The following is a 19,451-nucleotide window of genomic DNA, read 5'->3' on the forward strand; positions in this document are numbered from 1 at the left end:
ATTAACTCAACATGCTCATTAAATTTTGTAAATTTTTATAAAATAAACATCACCTCATTTTAAATCTTTGAAAACTAATTAGCTTCAACATTTACCCATTAATTTGGAAAAAGTGAAATTTTAGGAATTTTGTTTCCAACCAAGATGGAACAGTAGGGATTTGATCCCCTTTCGCTTCACCTGAAAAAACTTAAAAATGAACAAAATATATTAAATGATGCTTTTCAGACACAGAACATAAGGCAGTAGAAGAATCCCCAAGAGAATATGAAGAATTGATGTGAGCCCTGCAAACTGCCCTTACTAACAGACCGAATGAATTTCCAGATTGTAATGCAGGGAGGGGGAGTCTTGGTGGAATCCAGAATCTCTGTGATTTGAGGAAATGTAGCTGAGAGTCTAGGCCAAGGCAGCTGGAGTGAGGTTAGAATAACAGACAGGAAGAGTGAGCTACAAAGAGAAAGAGTTCTAAAGATCTGCAAAGGATCCCTCTAGTCTTCAGCTAAATACTGATTAACACAGGCATGTGAAAAAATTGCCAGAATCTGGGGTGGGGAGTGGGAGCGAGGGAAGTAGAAACAATCTCCAGGACTCACACAGGGCTATTCCCAAAAACCAGAGTAGAAAAACAATGTAATTCACAGGGCATCAGGTAGAAGTACTCAGGAAAGTACAGCCCCAGTAATTTAGAAAAATTAACACTAAACTAAAGGCTAGTGTGGTTCTATCCAACAAAACCTAAAGAAAGTCCAGACTTCTAGTCAAGATGGTGGCATAGGCAGACTTGGCCCACCTCTTTGCATAACCACATCAAAATTACAACTAAAATATAAAAAAACCATCACTCAGAACCATCAGAAATTGAGGTGAATGGAAGTCTGACAACTATGGAATTAAGGAAACCACATCTGTCCAGATTGGTAAAAAGGGTGCAGTTGCAGAATGGGCTGCTCTGTCACCTACGTGTGGTAGGTATTCAGGAGGGATATCTAGGGAATGAAGAGTCCCAGCCTCACACCAGGCCCCCCAGCAAAGGTTTCCAGTGCCAGGAAGGTAAGTCCCCAAAATATCAGGCTGCAAAAAATGGGAATTGAGTTGGTGGAAGAAACTTCTGAAGCCCTAAGCAGTTCCTCTTGAAGAACCCATACATGGACTCACCTCCTCAGAAACACTCCCTCTGATCTCCAGCACCAAGGTAATAGCCTGAAGGCACCAGTGGCACACAGGGAGAAACTGAAGTGTCTGGCATCAAGGCAGAAGAGGCCCTTGTCCCTTTTCTAAATCCTTTCCCCTCAGAGCCAGAGTCTGCAAGCTGGTGCCATATCTGAGATTCCACCAACCTGGCTAACTCTGTTTCATCAGCCTTGAAGATCCCCAGGGACTCTGCCCCACCCAACTTATGGGCCCACCCAAGCTGCTTTTCCATATGAATGGCTGATCTTGGCTCCTCATTCACAACTTCCTAAATCCTATCAAACAAACAACAGCTGCCCTCAGTGAGCCCCAGGCACCTCACTGGCAGCAGCCAGCCTAGATTCACTGCTTGGCTTTGCCTGGAAATCTCCAAGTAGCGCCCATCTCAGATTGCTTTATAGCTCAGAGAGGGCAGGCCCAGGCAAAACACAGGTGGGGGCTGACCTTGGCATGCCTACCTGGGAAACCCCAGGACCAGTGCACCTAGAGGAGAGCTACAGACCACATCAAAGTACCACCATCCTTCCCCTGCACAGCTGATCCTCCATAAAGGGTGGAGGTTGGTGGTCCCTGGTCACTGCCAATCCTTGTAGCTGACTGGCCTAGATAAATCTCTCCCATCACTATATTTTCCCATGTACAATATGAAATTTCTTGCTCAAATTTTTGAGGGAAAAATAAGGATGTGCATTATATGTGGGAATAAGGATTCCATACCATGGATGTAATAATGGCCATAATAATCCCATGTGTAATGTGCATAAGAACATGGGTACGCACTATACATGGGCACATGTTATATGTAGCAAAATATGGTATCTGCCAACAGCAACCAAGGCACAGCTAAAGAGAAGGGTGGACTCAGCCCATATGAAGGATGCACCATGAATATCCAGCTTGAGTGATAAGGGAGGCTGTGCCATTGGACCCTACAGAACACTTACTACATTAGGCCACACTACCAAGACAACACAGTCTAAACAGCTCTACCTAATACAAAGAAACCAACACAGGGAGGCTGCTGAAAGGAGGAGACAAAGAAACTTGCCCAAATGAAAGAACAGATCAAAACTCCATAAAAAGAGCTAAAATGAAATGGAGATAAGCTATGTATTAGATAAAGAATTCAAAACACTGGTTATAAGGATGCTCAAGGAATTTAGTGAGGACCTCAGCAGCATAAAAAATATCCAGTCAGAAAGGAAGGATACACTAATTTAAATAACAATTTACATGGAAACAACAGTAGAGTGGATGAAGCCAAGAATCAAATCAATCATATGGAACATAAGGAAGCAAACAACCAATCAGATCAACTTGAAGAAAAATGAATCTAAAAAAGAAGGATAGTGTAAGCCACCTCTGGAACAACTTTAAGTGTTTCAACACTTGCATCATAGGGGTGCCAGAAGGAGAAGAGAATGAGCAAGAAATTGAAAATTTAATTAGTAAATAATAAAAAAAAACACCTTCCCTAATTTGGTGAAGAAAATGGCTGTGCAAGTCCAGGAAGCACAGACAGTTCCAAACAAGATGGATGCAAAGGGGCCCACTCCAAGACACATCATAATTGAAATGCCAAAGTTTAAAGATAAAGAGGAATCTTAAAAGCAGTAAAAGCAGTTAGTGACCTGCAGGGAAGTTTCCATAAAACTCCCAGCTGATTTCTCAAAAGAAACTTTGCAGGATAGAAGAGACTGGCAAGATATGTTTAGTCTGAAAAGCAGCCAAGATTGCTCTACCCAGCAAAGATATTATTTAGATTTGGAGGGCAGATAAAGAGCTTCCCAGACAAGAAAAAACTGAAGGACTTCATCATCACCAAACCATTATTATATGAATTGTTAAGGGGACTTATTTAAGAAAAAGATAAAAATGATGAACAATAAAATAGCAAAAAATACATATCCACCAACAATTCAATCTAAAAAATAAACTAAGCAAACAGGAAAAGCACAGACAGAATTGTGGGAGACAGCATTTTGATGGTTGTTGGATGGGAGGGGCATGTAGGGGAGTGTGGATGAAGAGGTGAAGAGATTAAGAAGTATAAATAGGTAGTTACAGAAGAGCCGTGAGAATGTTAAGTACAGTATGCGAAATGGAGTACCAAAGAACTTATATGCATGACCCATGGACATGAACAATGGTGTGGGGATTGCCTGAGGAAATGGGGCTGTTCTGTGGAGGGGGACAAAAGAGGGGAAAATCAGGACAAATATCATAGCATAATCAATAAAATATAATTAAAAAATAAAAGAGAAAAATGCCAAGCAGTTTCTAAGTAATTTAACTGCATCCCCAAGAATAGTTCAGAATATCAACAGAAATACAAAAAATACATACCACTGAACAGCTAAAATTTTCAAGGAATGGCATCCAAGTAAAAGTTACCAGGTATGCAAAGGAGTAAAACAGAACCCAATACAGAGGGTAAAAAACCAACAATCAATAGAAACAGATCTAGAAATTACACACATGATAGTATTAATAGACAATGGCTTAAAAACAGTTAATATAACTACATCTTGATTCAAAAAGTTTGAAAAACTGGCATGGTGAAGTTAGTGAACTTAAAAACTATCCTAAATAAAACACGGAGAGAAAAAAGAAATTAGAAAAAAATAATAATAATGAACAGAGTATCAATAAGCTGTAGGACAACTTCAGGTGACCTAACCTATGTGTAACTGGAGTTTCCAGAGTAGAACAAGGACAAAATAAATATTTAAAGAAATAACTAATTAAAAATTTCCAATTTGGTAAAATCTATAAACACATATTTTAGAGGCTCAAGAAATCCCAAGTACAAGAGTGATGAAGAACATTATACCAAGATACATCAAACCAAAATACGTAAAACAATGACAAAAAACCTTAATAGTAGCCAGAAAGAAAAAGTATATTATGTAAAGAGAACTAAAGAGAAAAATGACAGATTTTTGTCAGAAATAATCGAAGTCAGAATTTATCACCATAAAAAAATGCATTACAAACTCTTTTGTTTTTTAGTTTAGGCCTACTGTAATGGGGCTTTTTCTGTAGACCCACGTCATTGCAAATGCCATTCAGAATAAATATGTGGTTTGCCTTACTCAGAACTATCTGTTAGATCTGTGGGAAAGAACTACAAGACAGACATGCTAAAAGAATGAAAGATCGAACAGTCGAAATTTTTAACGTTGGGGATTGCTATATTCCAAAGACTTGTAGTATTCTAGGGTGCTTATTTATAGATGAATGTTTATTCATGTTCAGAGGTTGTCTGAAATTGAGAAGGCAGATCCATCTACTCTAACCCTAAAAGTGGCCCTAAAATAAACTGCATATAGAAATTGGATCCCAAAAATTACAGGTGGAAAAATTTTAAAGTGTGTCATCAGTTGTCCATATTCAAGTGGAGATCAAGAAAGTTCAACTGTAACAATTGTGGACTGACATGACAATTGTGAATTAACCAAAAGTTCTTTTTAAAAGGGCTATCTTAAAGATTATGATTCAAACTTTGGAGAAATTAAGGTGGTAAGCAATGGATGGAATCACATGTCAAATTCCTCAAATAAAAACTGACTTTACCATACGTAAAGAAGGGAAGGAAAGAAACAAAGGGGGGAGTAAAAGAAGGGAGGCAAGTAAGGAGAAATGAAAGAAAAAAGGGGGAAGAAAAGGGATGGACAGAGAAATAAAAGGAAAGAGAAAGAACCACAAAACATTTTTAATTTTGGATGACAAAAGAAAGCAAAAATAATACCCTGCCCCCATCAATTACAATGAAAAATTAGAAATATCTAACAGAGGTCTATGAGTAAGATACATGTTTCTGGTAGTATGGAACACTACTACCAAATACTACACTACTGGTAGTATTACAATAACAGAATGTTCTACTCAAAACCAACTAAAAATGTTCCATGAAATACTGATTCAGCCAATCAACAAATATTTACTGAGCACATACCAAGCTTATTCCCAGATGGGATACAGTGTGAATAAAATACTAAGTAACACATAGACCATCTTTTTATTTTTAAATAAACTGCTGCATTTGGAAAGTAGAAGGGAAGAAGGAGAGAGCTTCAAAATAAAACAAACAAACAAACAAACAAACAAAAACCCCACAAAGTAAAGGCTGAAATTCTGAGAAGTCACAAGCTTGTATCTCCAGAGAGAAAATTTGCCCATGGTAAAACCTAGTAAAAGATCTTCACATAAAGCAGGTACCTAAAAAGGATACTCATAATTGTAGTAACTCCTTAGTGGAAGAGACACCAAAATTCTGGATGGTCTTGATATTGATTCTAGACACAAGGAGATGAAGACAATCTACAACTCTTCTGACAATCTACAGCCATAAGCAGCCCTAACTCACATTATATGTGTGAACTACATCATAAGCCAACATTATTTTTTCAATTGGTCCTAGATCAGTAGTGTCTCAGGCACTGGCAAAAACAAACACAAACTCCCTTCAGAAAAATGTCCTTCCATCTAGTCCTCAAAAATTTCCCACAAATTTCTGAGAAACATGAGATGATAATATAAACACAAGGAAACAAGGTACCATAAGTGAGAACCAGCCAAAAAAAAAAAAAAGGAGGAGGAGAAAGAGGAAAAGGAGGAGGATGAAGGAGAACAGGAGGAAGAAGGATGATCTGTGCCAACTTCCAATTGCTGGATTTATGTTCAATTACACATTCAACATAAGAATTTATAAAACTATTAAAGAAATAAAAGGATATATTGGATTCCAGATATAAATGAATGAATGGTAATATCTGAATAATGATGATGATAAATGTAAATGTATGGGTACAGAGACATATGCATTTTGTTCAAGTTCATAAACAAATTGGTTTAGTAACCACATTCTCTAGCTACAGTGGAATTATATGAAAAAAACAGCAAAAGAAAAATAACTAGACAAACCTTCTAAATTTGGAATATTAAAAACACTTGAGAATAAAGAATAGTTACAAAAATCTAAGAAGTAAAAGAAAATAAAGAATATAACTAAAAGAAGTTAAAAGTTGATTCCTAATAAAACTGACAAATCTTTAGCAAAACTGACAAATAACAGGAAAAGGCACACAATAACCTGAAGAATGAAAAGGGTGCTGCAGAGAAAAAATATATAAGACAGGCAGCACTGTAAAGAATTTATCTCTATAAAGTGAATCTACCAAAAAAAATCCTATATCAAATACTGTAAATTCCTGGTGTGACGACTTAAAGCTTTTAAGACAAGTAACAAGATAAAGATACCCGAAGGAGTTCCTAACCTTTCCAACAGCATGGATGGAACTGGAGAGCATTATGCTAAGTGCAATAAGCCAGGCGGTGAAACACAAATACCACATGATCTCACCAATAAGTGGAAACTAATCAACAAAACAAACAAGGAAGCAAAATATAACCAAAGACACTGAAATTGAGAACAAGCTGACAGTGACGGGGGCGGGGGGGAATTTCAGGGGAAAAGGGTGGAGGGTTTGCAAGAACAAGTATAAAGGACAAAAGGACACATGGACAATGGGGGGGCAATGGGATGGGAGGGAAGTGGGGAGGGCTGGGGGGGAGGCAGAAAACTGTACTTGATCAACAATTAAAAAAAGATAAAGATACCTATTACTTCTATTCAACATTATATCAAAATTACTAGTGAGTTCAGAAAAAAACTTTGTTATTATAAAGGGCCCTGACAGGCAGCTAAGGTGGTTGAAACATCATCTGGTGCACCAAACGGTTGCAGGTTCATTGTCAGGGTACATACTAGGTTGTGGGTTCAGTCCCCCTAGTCAGGGCACAGATAGGAGGCAACTGATTGATGTTTCCCTATCACATCGATGTCTCTCTCTCTCCCCCACTTCCTCTCTCAAATCAGTAAAACGTATCCTTGGGTGAGGTTTCTGTTTTTCTTTTTAAAAAGACTCTATTTAAAAAAATTATAAAGGAAGTATGAAACTGTAATTACCAAAAAACCTACAGATAAATTTTCAAAGTTTGGCAACATCAATGACATATATAAACCCAAAAAGTCAAACTGTATGTAACTATAACTGTAACACCTATGGAATATAATAAAAAAATACCATTTATTCCCCCCCAAAACAACAGAAAAAAGCAGAAAAATGCTTATGAATAAACCTGACTAAAGATTTGTGCGTCCATTGTTTCAAAAAATAAGGTTTGTCATTTGAGTAAAAGGCCACGAAAGTCAAGACACTCATGAAGACCCACGTGGACAGACAGACATGAAAATGTAATGCAAAGCTACAGTGGTTAAGAAAATGTGATACTGAACAGGCATAGACAAACACATCAATGTAACAGAAGAGATACAAGAAACAGGCCCACATATACAAAAAAAACCCCTAATTTACAACAGAACTAGCACTACTGATTAGTTGAGAAGGCAGAACAATCAATACATGATGCTAACATAACTGATTATCTAAATACCAAAGAAAGAAAATTGGATGCCTAACTCATACCAATACAAAAATCAATTTCAAATGAACTAAATACGAAAAACAAAACATTGTTTCAAAGACACAGAAAAATACCTCTATTTACTTGACTTTAATAAAGAAATATGTCCCAAACACAACCTGAATAATTTTTTTAAATTAAAAATTGACATTGTAAAATGTTAAATCAATATGAAGACTATTGATGAGACTCCAAATTAATACAAACCCTCTTAATCAGGTTTCTGGAAGACCTTTTGTAAATTTAATTGTCTTAAATTCTGATAATATGATTTGGTTCAAAACTTCTCTAACTTCATAAAATTCCCTTCTCTGTTGTCTTCATGTACTATTTATAAATACAATGGCTCATTTTCTGAGACTTTCTACTTGTTCTCCTTTCCCATTTTTATCTCAACCTTCTCTTTCCTCTGTCTCTGCTTTCCTCTGCTCATTTGATTTCACACCCAGAAACTTCCTAGCAGGGTCCTGGAAGGGAACATCAATGGATCAGTCTTGAGAGTTCACAGAGCTAAGCTGCTCAGGTCACTTTACGCCTCACCATGGGTCCCTTATACTGATTTAATTAATAAAGTGGGCAAAATTCCTTCCCAAATTTCAAACTGGCTAGTCACATCTACCACTTTCAAATTGGCTGTGCACAACTTTGAGGAACTTCTTGTTGCAGGTCCAGAACCCACAAAGCATCCCTATGCTTTTTAATGCAAAAAAAATGTGATAAATGCAAATCTTTTTGTTAGTTCTCACCTGCTTATATTTGAGGTTCATGGGGACACCTCATCACCAAGTTCTGTAACAAAGGCTTTGCTATCTAGTTGTTCTACTTTTATGTAGAAATTCAGAAAGATTAAAAACAAAAATAAAAACAACCTAAGCAGCCACCACAGATAGGCTCAATCATCCCAGAATCTAAGCGAGGCCTTGGATTATATTTTAAAAGGTAATTTTGCTTATTTCTGTTTTCCCTGATTCAGAAAAATATTTGCACTAATGTTTTAATTTTCTATTTAATGATGAATACATTCCAGAGTCATGACTGAAGCAAACTGCTTGAACGTAAAATATTTTTCTGAAAGAGAACACAGTACTTCATGTGTAAAAGCCTAGGTCCTCAGTTTCCAAAAGAGCACCACAGTGAACATCCAGGGGTGCAGTCAGATATTTTAAATCTTCTTTGGAAAACACAGCATGTGAGTTGCTGCTCTAAGTAACTTGGATCTAATAATTTAATAGCGCTGTTAGTATTTCTCTTGGCATAGAGGCACTATGAAAAATTAACTAAAACACCGAGGGTGCCACAAACCATGTATCTTGGTGAAAATTCCTTTCTGGCAAACAAATGTCACTCCATTTGAGAAATTCAAAGGATGAGGGGGAAAAAAGGTCATTAGAACATGTCAAAGAAAGACTAACATTGTTAGCATCATGTAATGATGAGCCAGCCAATGAGGAACCTTGGAATTCATTTAACTTGATATTCTCGGTTGGCCAGAGGAAAAAGAACAAGAGGATCAACAAATGACAAAAATGTCAAAATTAGTGTTTTAAAAAATGTAGGCCACAGAGTCAAAATGACTTTCTATTGCTGATAATGTGCAAAACAATCACATCAAAGGCGTAATTATAAGAGCAACCTCATTTTAGCAAGGGTTGTGTAACTGCAAGTGAACACAACTTATTTCATTCATTTTTAGTTTTTTCTATCTCTATTATCCTCTCTGGCTACTAACAATAGGTCACAGCCATTTGTTTCCAAGAGTTTCAAGAGCAAAGAGTAAACTGTGAAGCAGTCCAATGGTTTCACACATTTATTTCTGAATTCCTTCCTCAGCTCACTCCTGCTCACCTTAACCCAAAACCAAACAATAAAATAACAGTGACTAAAGCCACATTTATGCTGTAGGCAACAGATCTATTCTGACAAGTCTTGAATTGTTAAGTATTCATTTTTTTAAAAATTCATGTTCATTTGAAGTATTCTTTATATTCATTATGTATCTTTAACATACTTTAAGGTGTCACAGATTCTAAGAATCAGCTTCAATGCTAGTACTGTTTTATTCATACTAGAAAGTATCAGAAGATGGTAAGCTACTAAGTTACAACCCTGAATTATAAGATACTATCAGTTGTTAGGTGCTTTCTGACCGAAAAATTTTCAATAATGTATAACTAAGAATAAAAGAAACAAAGTACATCGTTGTTTATTTACATTACATTTTTATTGCAGTATAAAAGAAGCAAATGTAATTTGTATACAGTACTGTGTAACACTTGCATACTGAATGGAAACATACTGATGCATTTGTATGTCTTAAATAATTAGGTAACATGTTCTAAATGCTTTATATTATGCAGAAATCTTTGGTGAACTGTCAATAGGTGCTGAGTATTTTAGCAATATCTGAGAAACTGTTTACAATTTTGGGGGGACTACAAATTCATTCTTTTTTCCATTCAAAGTAACTGAAAATGAAGTACCACTTTCCAAAAAATTCCACACAGTGCATAAAGAACAACGTTACCTGTGTGTACTGAAATACACATATAAATTAAAAAAAAAAAAAAAAAAAAAGGAAAAGACTAAAACATAAAATTCAAACTAGTGATCACTGCCTGGGAAAGAGTCAGGGCAAAGATGGGACATGGAAACATCTACATTAAATACAATATGCAAGCTGCAGAAAAACACGTTTGTCAAAAACAAACACAATAAATCATATTTGTGCATCTGTATCTACTTAGTCACTTGAAAAGACCTGAAAAGATACACACTAAATAAGGCTAACGTTGTGATGGTAAACTTCCAAGTTCTACTTTGTATTTCCACATTTTTCTTCAAAGTTATTATATTAGCATCTATTACTTCTGTGGTTTAAAAAAGCTAATAAAGAGAAAACAAAACATTTAATGGCAACGGAAGCAAGGAGGAAATGGCAATACAATCATCCCCATAATTCTCTGACACTATATTTTACAAAGTCAATGCAGTATTTTAGATTATGAGGTATTCTTTAGGAACGTTAAGAACTAGGATGCATTAGATCCACTTTACAGAAAACATACCGAAATAGCCAATATACGTGGATAATGATCTCATATTAAAAGTTCCATTTAGAGTAACATCTAGAAATCTTGTAAATATCAGTAGTATGTTACTCAACACACTTTGCAATTTCTTCCTTTCAGTTCTCTCATCGCTTTATTTAATTTCGTTAAAACTTCACTGAAAAACTATTATATATCTGAAACCATACTAGGTACTAGCAGTACCAAAATAAATAGGCATTGCTCCTGTTTTTCAAGGAACTTATACAATAAGCACTGTACAATACAATTTTCTATAAAGGTTAAAAATACTACATCTGCACTGTTTCATATGGTAGCCATTAACAGCATGTACCTACTGAGTATTTGAAATATTGCTAACGTGCCAAGAAAATTAATTTTTATTTAATTTAAATGAATTTAAATTTAAATAGCCACTTATTGCCAGTGTCTGCAGCAGTATTGGACAGCACAGGTCTACAGGAAGAAAAGGAAAAATCAACAGGTAACTATAAGATGAGTCATTTATTACAGAAAACCCTAAACTGGAAGTATGCACAAAGGCCATGAAAACAATATAAAGGAGCAATGAGCCCATCAACGAATGGCTTCAGTAAGTATAGATACCTAATTCTTAAAAACTATGTGAAGACAGGTGAGGCATTATATTAAAAAGAAACAAAACAAGGAAAAGTTTAAATATAAGAGTACACTGTAGGAAAATTAAAAGTAGTTTTGTATTACTAAATGGATAAGCTCACTATAGGGAGTCAGAGGAGACACTGGAAGTGTAAAGACATGTAGGGGTCAGAATGCAGAAATATGTAATGTTTAGAAGCTTGGCTTTATTGTGTAAGAGAAAGCTACTGATGAGTTAAATTGGTAATTAACACAGTTAGATTTGTGCATGCTCATAGCTGAAGTAAATCAGTGTAAATTAGAAGAAAATAAGAAAATCTGGGGAAAACCTGGAGTTACATTTCCTTGAAAAAAGCTTGACAATCCTTCCCTCAAAAGAATGAACTGCAAACCATTTAAATGATTAAATTATCTCACCTTAACTTATGCCAGTCTACCTATGCAAGTAAAATTCAACAACTCTATTAATATTCCAAAAACTTAACTGGGCTTAAATTTACAGTAAGAAATGAAATACACAAAGTAGATACCAGTACTAAAATCAGTACTTCACACAATACCTATCTGAAAGTCACTAGCTCTTAGCACAAATCTGAGGAAACACACCTTCCTAAACTGAATTCCTATGGTTTTAATCAGGTCTATAATGAAATGAAGAATTAAAGAAATATTCTTATTTAACTCGGGAATATTAGCCTGTTATTATCAGGATGCTTAAATATCACTAAGAAATCAAGTGCTTTCCCAAAACGAAAAGTCCTCAAAGGTAAATTGAATATCAACACAGAAACAAAGAAATCCTTTTTCTGTGACAAACGGTAAATAAAGTTGGTCCACAATGGAATTTTTAAAAATCCAAATCAATTCACCTCAGCATATACAAACTCTTAGTAACACCAATACAAATATAAGTGATTTATTCAATATTCCTTTGAATGTCTCATATGCTTTTATAGTCATCATAACCATCATAACATCAGTCAGGATATTACATTTCTATACTTGTACTTTTCAGAAGAGACTTCAAAATTAAAATAATTTTACAACATAGACTGAAAACACTGTTTCCAAGGATGTATTTCAGCATGTAATATGTGTGACTAAGTAACAATAAAAGAGAAAAGGAATTTTTTTTTTCAGCCAGAAAAACCCTAACCAAGAACATACTTTTCAAGTAATCTCAAAACCTAGATTACTTGTAAATAATGTGACCAGAACAATAAACTATTCTTACACTAGAATGAGCAGGAATTAGGAAATCTCTTCATGTGTAAAATATACTCTCATTTTACTCCCCTCTTAAGTGCAAATTTTGGAGGTCTGTATTAATATTATTCCATGAAGTAAATTAACCATACTGTGCAATGATACAAATTTATTTTCAAGCTGGGTTATAAGCAACAAAAGACACATACCCTAGAATCACAATATTCTTAAAGTAACTTACTAGAACCTATCAAAAGATTCAACAGCCCAAGCGGTGTGAACAATCAAAACCTTAAGAGTCAAAGTAGCTGAAAGTGGTTGTGTGGCAGGAGTAACCATACAGCAAACAGCAGGTTAGCCAAAAAGTTTGTTTTTTTCCATGTACTAGATGGCTCTAGTACTGCTTTGTTGTCTTTAACTTCACTTAAAACAGGGGTGCCAAACTCATTTTCACCAGGGATCACACCTTGTGGTTGCCTTCAAAGGGACAAATGTAATTTTAGGACTGCATAAATGTAACTATTCCTTAACTAGGGGCATGGAGCTCGGTGCTGCTACCAGGTAGAAACAAGGTGCCGGGTCAGACAGAACAAGGTGGAGGGCCAGATGTGGCCAGCAGGCCTTGTGTTTGCCACCTGTTAATTTTGTTAGATTGTATTATGACAGCTGTCATAGCAGTATGCATTTAAAAAATATATATATATCAGCCCTGGCTGGTGTAGCTCAGTGGATTGAGTACAGGTTGTGAACCAAAGGGTCGCCAGTTCAATCCCCAATTAGGGCACATGCCTGGAATGCAGGCCAGGTCCCCAGTGCTGGCCATGTGAGAGGCAACCACACATTGATGTTTCTCTCCCTCTCTTTCTTCCTTCTTTCCTCTCTAAAAATAAATAAACAAATAAATGTATCAAAATTGGTGAATTTTTGTGTAGCCATTTTAATATTGAAGGTGGAAGAACATATGCAACATTTTCAGTATATTATTACGCTTTAACATTTCAAGAAAGGTAAAAACGCAACTGAAACACACAAAAAAGACTTGTGCAGGTATATAGAGAAGGTGCTTCGACTGATCCAAGTTGACAGCAATCAAATGAAGACATTGAGAACAATGTCTTCTACCACGTCAACATTCTACCACGTGGGAGATCGCCAGCATAATCAAAATACCCAAATCAATAAAGTTATTGGTGAAAATGAAAAATGTTGTCTTTTACTTTACAGAAGAAAATGATATGAACTTTTTGGCCAACCCAATATAAATAATTAGCAAAGGCTATGTTGGTCAAGCACAAAGAAACAATTCAGAACAGAAAAAATTACAAGAAGAACTGACAGCCACCGCTTATTCTGGTTTATTAAAATAATAAAGACCTGGCAAGAAACTTTAGACATCAAGTTAGGTGAAACTCTAGATAAATATGAAACCTCCTTTTTTAAAAAAAAATTAGGGACAGCACCCGAACAAGTAAGTCTTATAATCAAAGACTCTCTGCTAACTGTACATGAATAACCACATACAAATTTCCTCCACTGTTCATTTTTCCAATTTGAGGGAAGAATTAACTGGGCTAAAAAAAAAAAAAATGATTAGCAGATTAACCAATGCTATTAACTATCATACTAGTTGCTTTGTCACAGGGTACAGGAAATGAAACTGATGAATGAAAGGGAGAAAGACAGGTTGGATATATACCTGTTCAGGAAGCCTAAAGCTTATTCCTACTTCAACTTTTAACTATTCTGTTATTCTAAATCGTTACATAACTCAATAATGAATTATCACCAAATGAATAAAGCAGATTTTCTTTGAAAAAATTAAATTCAAATGTTTTCTTTTAATCACCATTTAATAGCACTATCTTTAAAATTCACCATCTTTTAAAAGCTCGTACAGAAAACAGTAATATTACCCTTCAATCATCCTTTCAGCATTCTTATACACTATATGGGATGGATATTAACTAATTCAATAAATAAGAAACAAGACTCTTGCATTGTAAGGATAGCAAGTGAATGACAAATTCAACAGGATTAGAGTCTTGGAGCATCCTGGAATTTTGATTTCTACTTCTTCTATACTCTAACCAATTTTGTCTACTTTTCTGTGATTCTCCATTACCCTGAATATAGTTTAGTCTTCAAGGAACAGTATGTATAAAAGCATTCAACACCTTGTTTTCTGGAATACTAGCTCTGAATCTAGCCATGAAGTTATACATTATGTATCAGATAATCTATCAGATAATCTAAGTTTTGATAACATATACACCAGAAAACTTATGTTTTGACATTAAAAGAATATACATTTATTACAAGGATGCTTTATTTTGAAAAATGTTCCCAACTATTTCAATTATCAAACCCAATATACATGTATTTTAAATTAGCACCCAAATTTTTTAAATTGAGGTATATTCAACCTGCTGATTCCAGTTAAATACAAGATAATAAACAGTTCAGTGTAGCTGTATAACCAATAAAGAAAAACAAACAAACAAGAAGATCTTACCTGGTAGTTTCTTTTCTCAGATAATGTATGTCCATCAGTCCTCACCATAGAGTCGTGTCCTTTCCTCACAGTACTGGAGGCAATCAAACAGAACTGTCACTCAAGGGTCGTGTCACAGGAAGGACCGCCCACCAGTTCTCCCTCTAGAGTGGAATTATCCAAAAGCCATCAAAATTACTAGCATGTAAATATATGAACAGTAGCAAAAATATCCAATATAATACACAGATAACAAAACAAAAACAAAAACAAAAAGTAGTACTTTTATATTCTAATTGATCTTACCCTTAACCACATGGGAAGGGCTAGCTAGACTGGGAGACATACTCCATTTGAGATAGAAATTATTAAATATGAAAACTCTTCCCTCCCACTTTTATTCTCCATAGTTAAAGCTATCTGCCAGACCTCATATACAAGAAACCTACAATAAAAAAATGGAGCTGACAAAAATTTTTCTTTTAAATAAATATTCTTGTTAGTCTCAGATAGCCAATAATATCCAATTAATTCAGATTTTAGTCATTTAATATCCCTCTCCTCCAAATGCTTCCTTACATAGCATTCATTCAGTTTATGATGTTTATTCCTATGCCATAAGATGAAATATATGCTCTTATGATGATTAATAAATGAAACTAACTCAATACTCTATTAAAATTTACTTCAGTGAATAGAACCAACAAATGTCAACTCTCTGAAGCCTGTGTCCTTCAATCCTCTGATTTCATGCATATTATAGTAGAATTGGCTTTAGTATACTAGGGCAGAAAAATAATGGCCTTCATATCTTAATCTGAATGGAGATAAAGTCCAAAATGACTAGGCCCTTTACATATTATATACAAAAAATTCAGTGAAGCAGAGATGATAGCCACTAGACATACTTACTAAAAAAAAAAAATTGTCAACTGAAAAGGAGAGATCAAAAATTCAAAAATGGTATATACAAAGAATTTGCAAGTACACATTTTAAAGACAAATGTTTCTCACCATAACTTTAATAAAGTATTTACTGCAGGAAAGTATCTACTGAATTAATAATGGTTGCTAAACACTAAAAATACATTCAGATTTGGAACAATTATCTAACACCGTAAGAAACATACTTTGGGAGAAAATAATGAAAACATCTCTACTAAATTCATAAAAAGTATGAATGAATTTTATCAAAACCAACAAACACATGTACACATACATATGGATTACTGCTAAAAAGCAATCTAATAAGGGCAGAAATGTTTTTAAGGAAAACAAATCACTAAGAATTAACATCATTCCAGTTTTAAGAAGAATCCACATAATGAAAATGTTTTGTTTTGTTTTATGTTTGATTCGAGTTAGTGAGTGCTATACTTTTACTTAATTTTGACCATCTTACATTATACATGTTTGGTGAAATATTTAAAGATGCCTGACTCTATGGCAAAAAGTAAATGCTCATTACCAAATTTTATGTACCACTGGAATAAGTATGTCTGTCTCAAAAATACGTGACAAAGGATTTTAAGCCATAAGTATATTTACTGATATAAATGCAATCCTCACCATCAAGAAAGGAATTAGGTTATTCATAAAGAAAAATTATATCAAGTAAATTGGATGTCCAAGAATAGTTAAGTGACACATATTCAGGTCCAATTGAAATTGACAAGTCCAACTTCATAAATGACACAAAAGGAAAAAAGCTATTTTATCATGCATCCCTCAAACAACATTAACCCTGTTTTAATGTAGTCATGGCAACTCTGAATTCAATGTATAATAGTTTAAAATTTCAGTTTTTTTCTTATAGAATACAATGTGTTCCTTCTTAAATAAGTTAAAATTAAAGTCTATGCATTTACTTCAAATTATACTAGTTTCATCAAAACATCTATTACAAATCTAAATCAGGCAAGACAATTTTCAACAGTATAACCTAACTACATAAAAATGATAATTAGGACTTTTTATATACTAATTACATTAATTAAAAATAAAAGTTAATATTTATTCTTTAAGTTTATAAGGTAAAAGGAAAATACTAACTTGGGAATACTATGGATGTTAGTACAAGGGAAATCTTGTTTTTGTTTATCTCTTTTGTTTCCCTCTCAGATAACCTCAAATATTTTGTGGTTTTGGGTTTCAATCAGTATCAACTATATGCTTTAACCAATAAAGAAATCAACCTTCTATATTGAAAAACAGCTAAAAATCATTATCTCCTTTTAGTAAACAAAGAGATAAAGAAATAAAAGCACTCTATTTTCTTCCAGGTAAACATGAACACTAACACTTGTCACCACTATCTTGCATTAAGTAAAAAAAAGTTCAGTAACAAACTGTATTGATACTTGTCCTATTTGGAATGAAAGGATGCACAATAGATGAAAGAGGGTCTGAGTATGTATGTGAGGCAGAGTATGTGAAAAGGAGCATGCATAAGAGAGAACATGCACTCCAGCTGCCTAAATTTATTACAGTTTATACACTGGTTTCACCATAACACCTATAAATATTCAAAAAGCCAGAAAAGGCTAATACTTAGAAAACCAAAATAACATTTTCTATAAGGCAGAAATGCTTTCCAAAATGGAAAAAACAAGGAGTATATTTACCCTCTTACCTTAAACAACCAGAAAACTAGACAACATATAACATGTAAACAGTAACTTTCAGACTCAAGACATCATCTTCTCCAGACAAAGAGATCCTCAAAGGAAAATAATAAATGAAGTAACATCTATTGTCTGTAGAGTTATGAGGCTGAATGAAACAGAGGGAAAGGAGAGGTGAAACCCAATTAGAGGCCAATGGTCTCACTGAATTAAGAAACAGTTCAGAGTTGGGGAGACACCAAGGCAGCTAGAATATGCAGAGCAAATGAAGAGAAGGAAGCTGCAGAAACAAAGAGCTCCAGCTCAAGAGAGAGATTCTCCTCAAGGTTTTGGCTAAGTAATGATCAGTGCATGAATATGAAAAGACTACTGAGTCTGGAGAAAAAGTCTCTGAAAAGTAGCAGTTAGAACAATCCCCAGAGTTCATGTTTCCATCAATCAGAGTAGGACCTATTAACACATAGGTTATTGAATAGAGTTCAGAAGGTAATTAATGCCTTAGCAATAAAACCAAGTAAGTTTTATACTAAAGGATGTTCTGGACCAGCACTATCAAAGCATCGAAAGGATCAAGCTAACTCTAAGTACAACTGTACCCCAAAACAAAGCTCAACAACATTTAAAATAATACAATACTCCAGCATTAAATAATGTTAGATTTGTAACACTGGTTATATTGTGCTGATTTCCAGTTTTAACAATGTATTATAGTTGATGACATATATATTACTATATAAAATGACATCAATAGAGGAAGATAGATGATACGCATATGGAATTTCTCTGTACAATTTTTGTACCTTCTTATGAGTTTATGATTATTTGAGTTAACAGATTTTTTTAAAGGCTCAAATTGATCTAGAGTTAAAATTTCAGTATCTGCGACTGAACATGCATTGGGTAGGACAGTAAATTAGATGCTTCAAAAGAAAAGTTTAATGATCTTGAGGACAAACCAACAGAAAAATTAAATCCAAAATTAAACACAACGAGAAAGGACTACAAAATAAAGGAACTGAGACAATATCAAGTGGGACACTGAACTAACTGTTGGGCAATATCAAGTAGTCCAATATTAACTAGTATCCTCACAAAGAGTGGAAGAGCAGTAAGGATAGAAAACAACTGACAAATTTTTCCTAAATTTGAGAATTATAAACTCACAGATTCAAGAACTTCAGTAACCTTCAAAGGAGAATAAAACCTCTCATAATTTTAGAGTCCAAATGCTGAAAAACTATGACAGAGAAATCTCTAAATAACTGGGAGATGGGGGTAAAAGACTACACAAAGAAACAGATAGGAATGATGAATTCTCATTAGAAACCATACAGATCAGGAGAATAGACAAACATTTTTAAACTACAGAGGAAAAAAATCAACTATTAAACAATAATTCTAAATCCAGCTAACATATCTTTGAAAAATGAAGGTATACATCTACTTTGGAAGAGTTGGGCAGTTTTTATTGAAGGAACTGGGTAAGTTAAACATACACTTACCATACAACCCAGCAATTTGTGCCTCTGGGTATTTATCAAAGTGAACTGAAAACTTATGTTCATTCCAAAATCTATACCTGAATGTTTATATTACCAATGAAGATGTCCTTCAAGAGATGGATAAAATAGTACATATATACAAAAAAATTCTATTCAATAATAAAAAAGAACAAGCTGTTAATTCAAGCAACATGAATGAACCTTAAATGCATTTTGCTAAAGGAAAGAGTCCAGACTAAAAAGGCTATGTGTTGCATGG

The 19,451-nt window shown here is 34.5% G+C and overlaps 1 protein-coding gene and 1 non-coding gene across 5 annotated transcripts in view; one reads left to right on the forward strand and one right to left on the reverse strand.

Annotated features, from left to right (window-relative positions):
* Positions 1-19,451, reverse strand: part of CNOT2 (CCR4-NOT transcription complex subunit 2) — a 108,564-nt gene that overhangs the window by 55,315 nt on the left and 33,798 nt on the right. For 2 of the 4 annotated variants that reach the window (XM_036018684.1, XM_028533425.2), the window contains exon 2: positions 15,088-15,160. The exons of 1 other annotated variant lie outside the window; for it this stretch is intronic. In XM_036018684.1, the coding sequence (XP_035874577.1) occupies positions 15,088-15,160 (73 nt within the window). Of the gene's footprint in view, positions 1-15,087; positions 15,231-19,451 lie in introns of all 4 variants that reach the window. One more of the 4 variants, XM_028533426.2, reaches the window with a different exon arrangement.
* LOC114514271 lies at positions 4,206-4,334 on the forward strand. Its single transcript, XR_003685994.1, has one exon. It is a non-coding gene; the product is annotated as a small nucleolar RNA SNORA18 (small nucleolar RNA).

Source organism: Phyllostomus discolor, chromosome 2, assembly GCF_004126475.2.
Source record: "Phyllostomus discolor isolate MPI-MPIP mPhyDis1 chromosome 2, mPhyDis1.pri.v3, whole genome shotgun sequence".
Classification (NCBI taxonomy): domain Eukaryota; kingdom Metazoa; phylum Chordata; class Mammalia; order Chiroptera; family Phyllostomidae; genus Phyllostomus; species Phyllostomus discolor.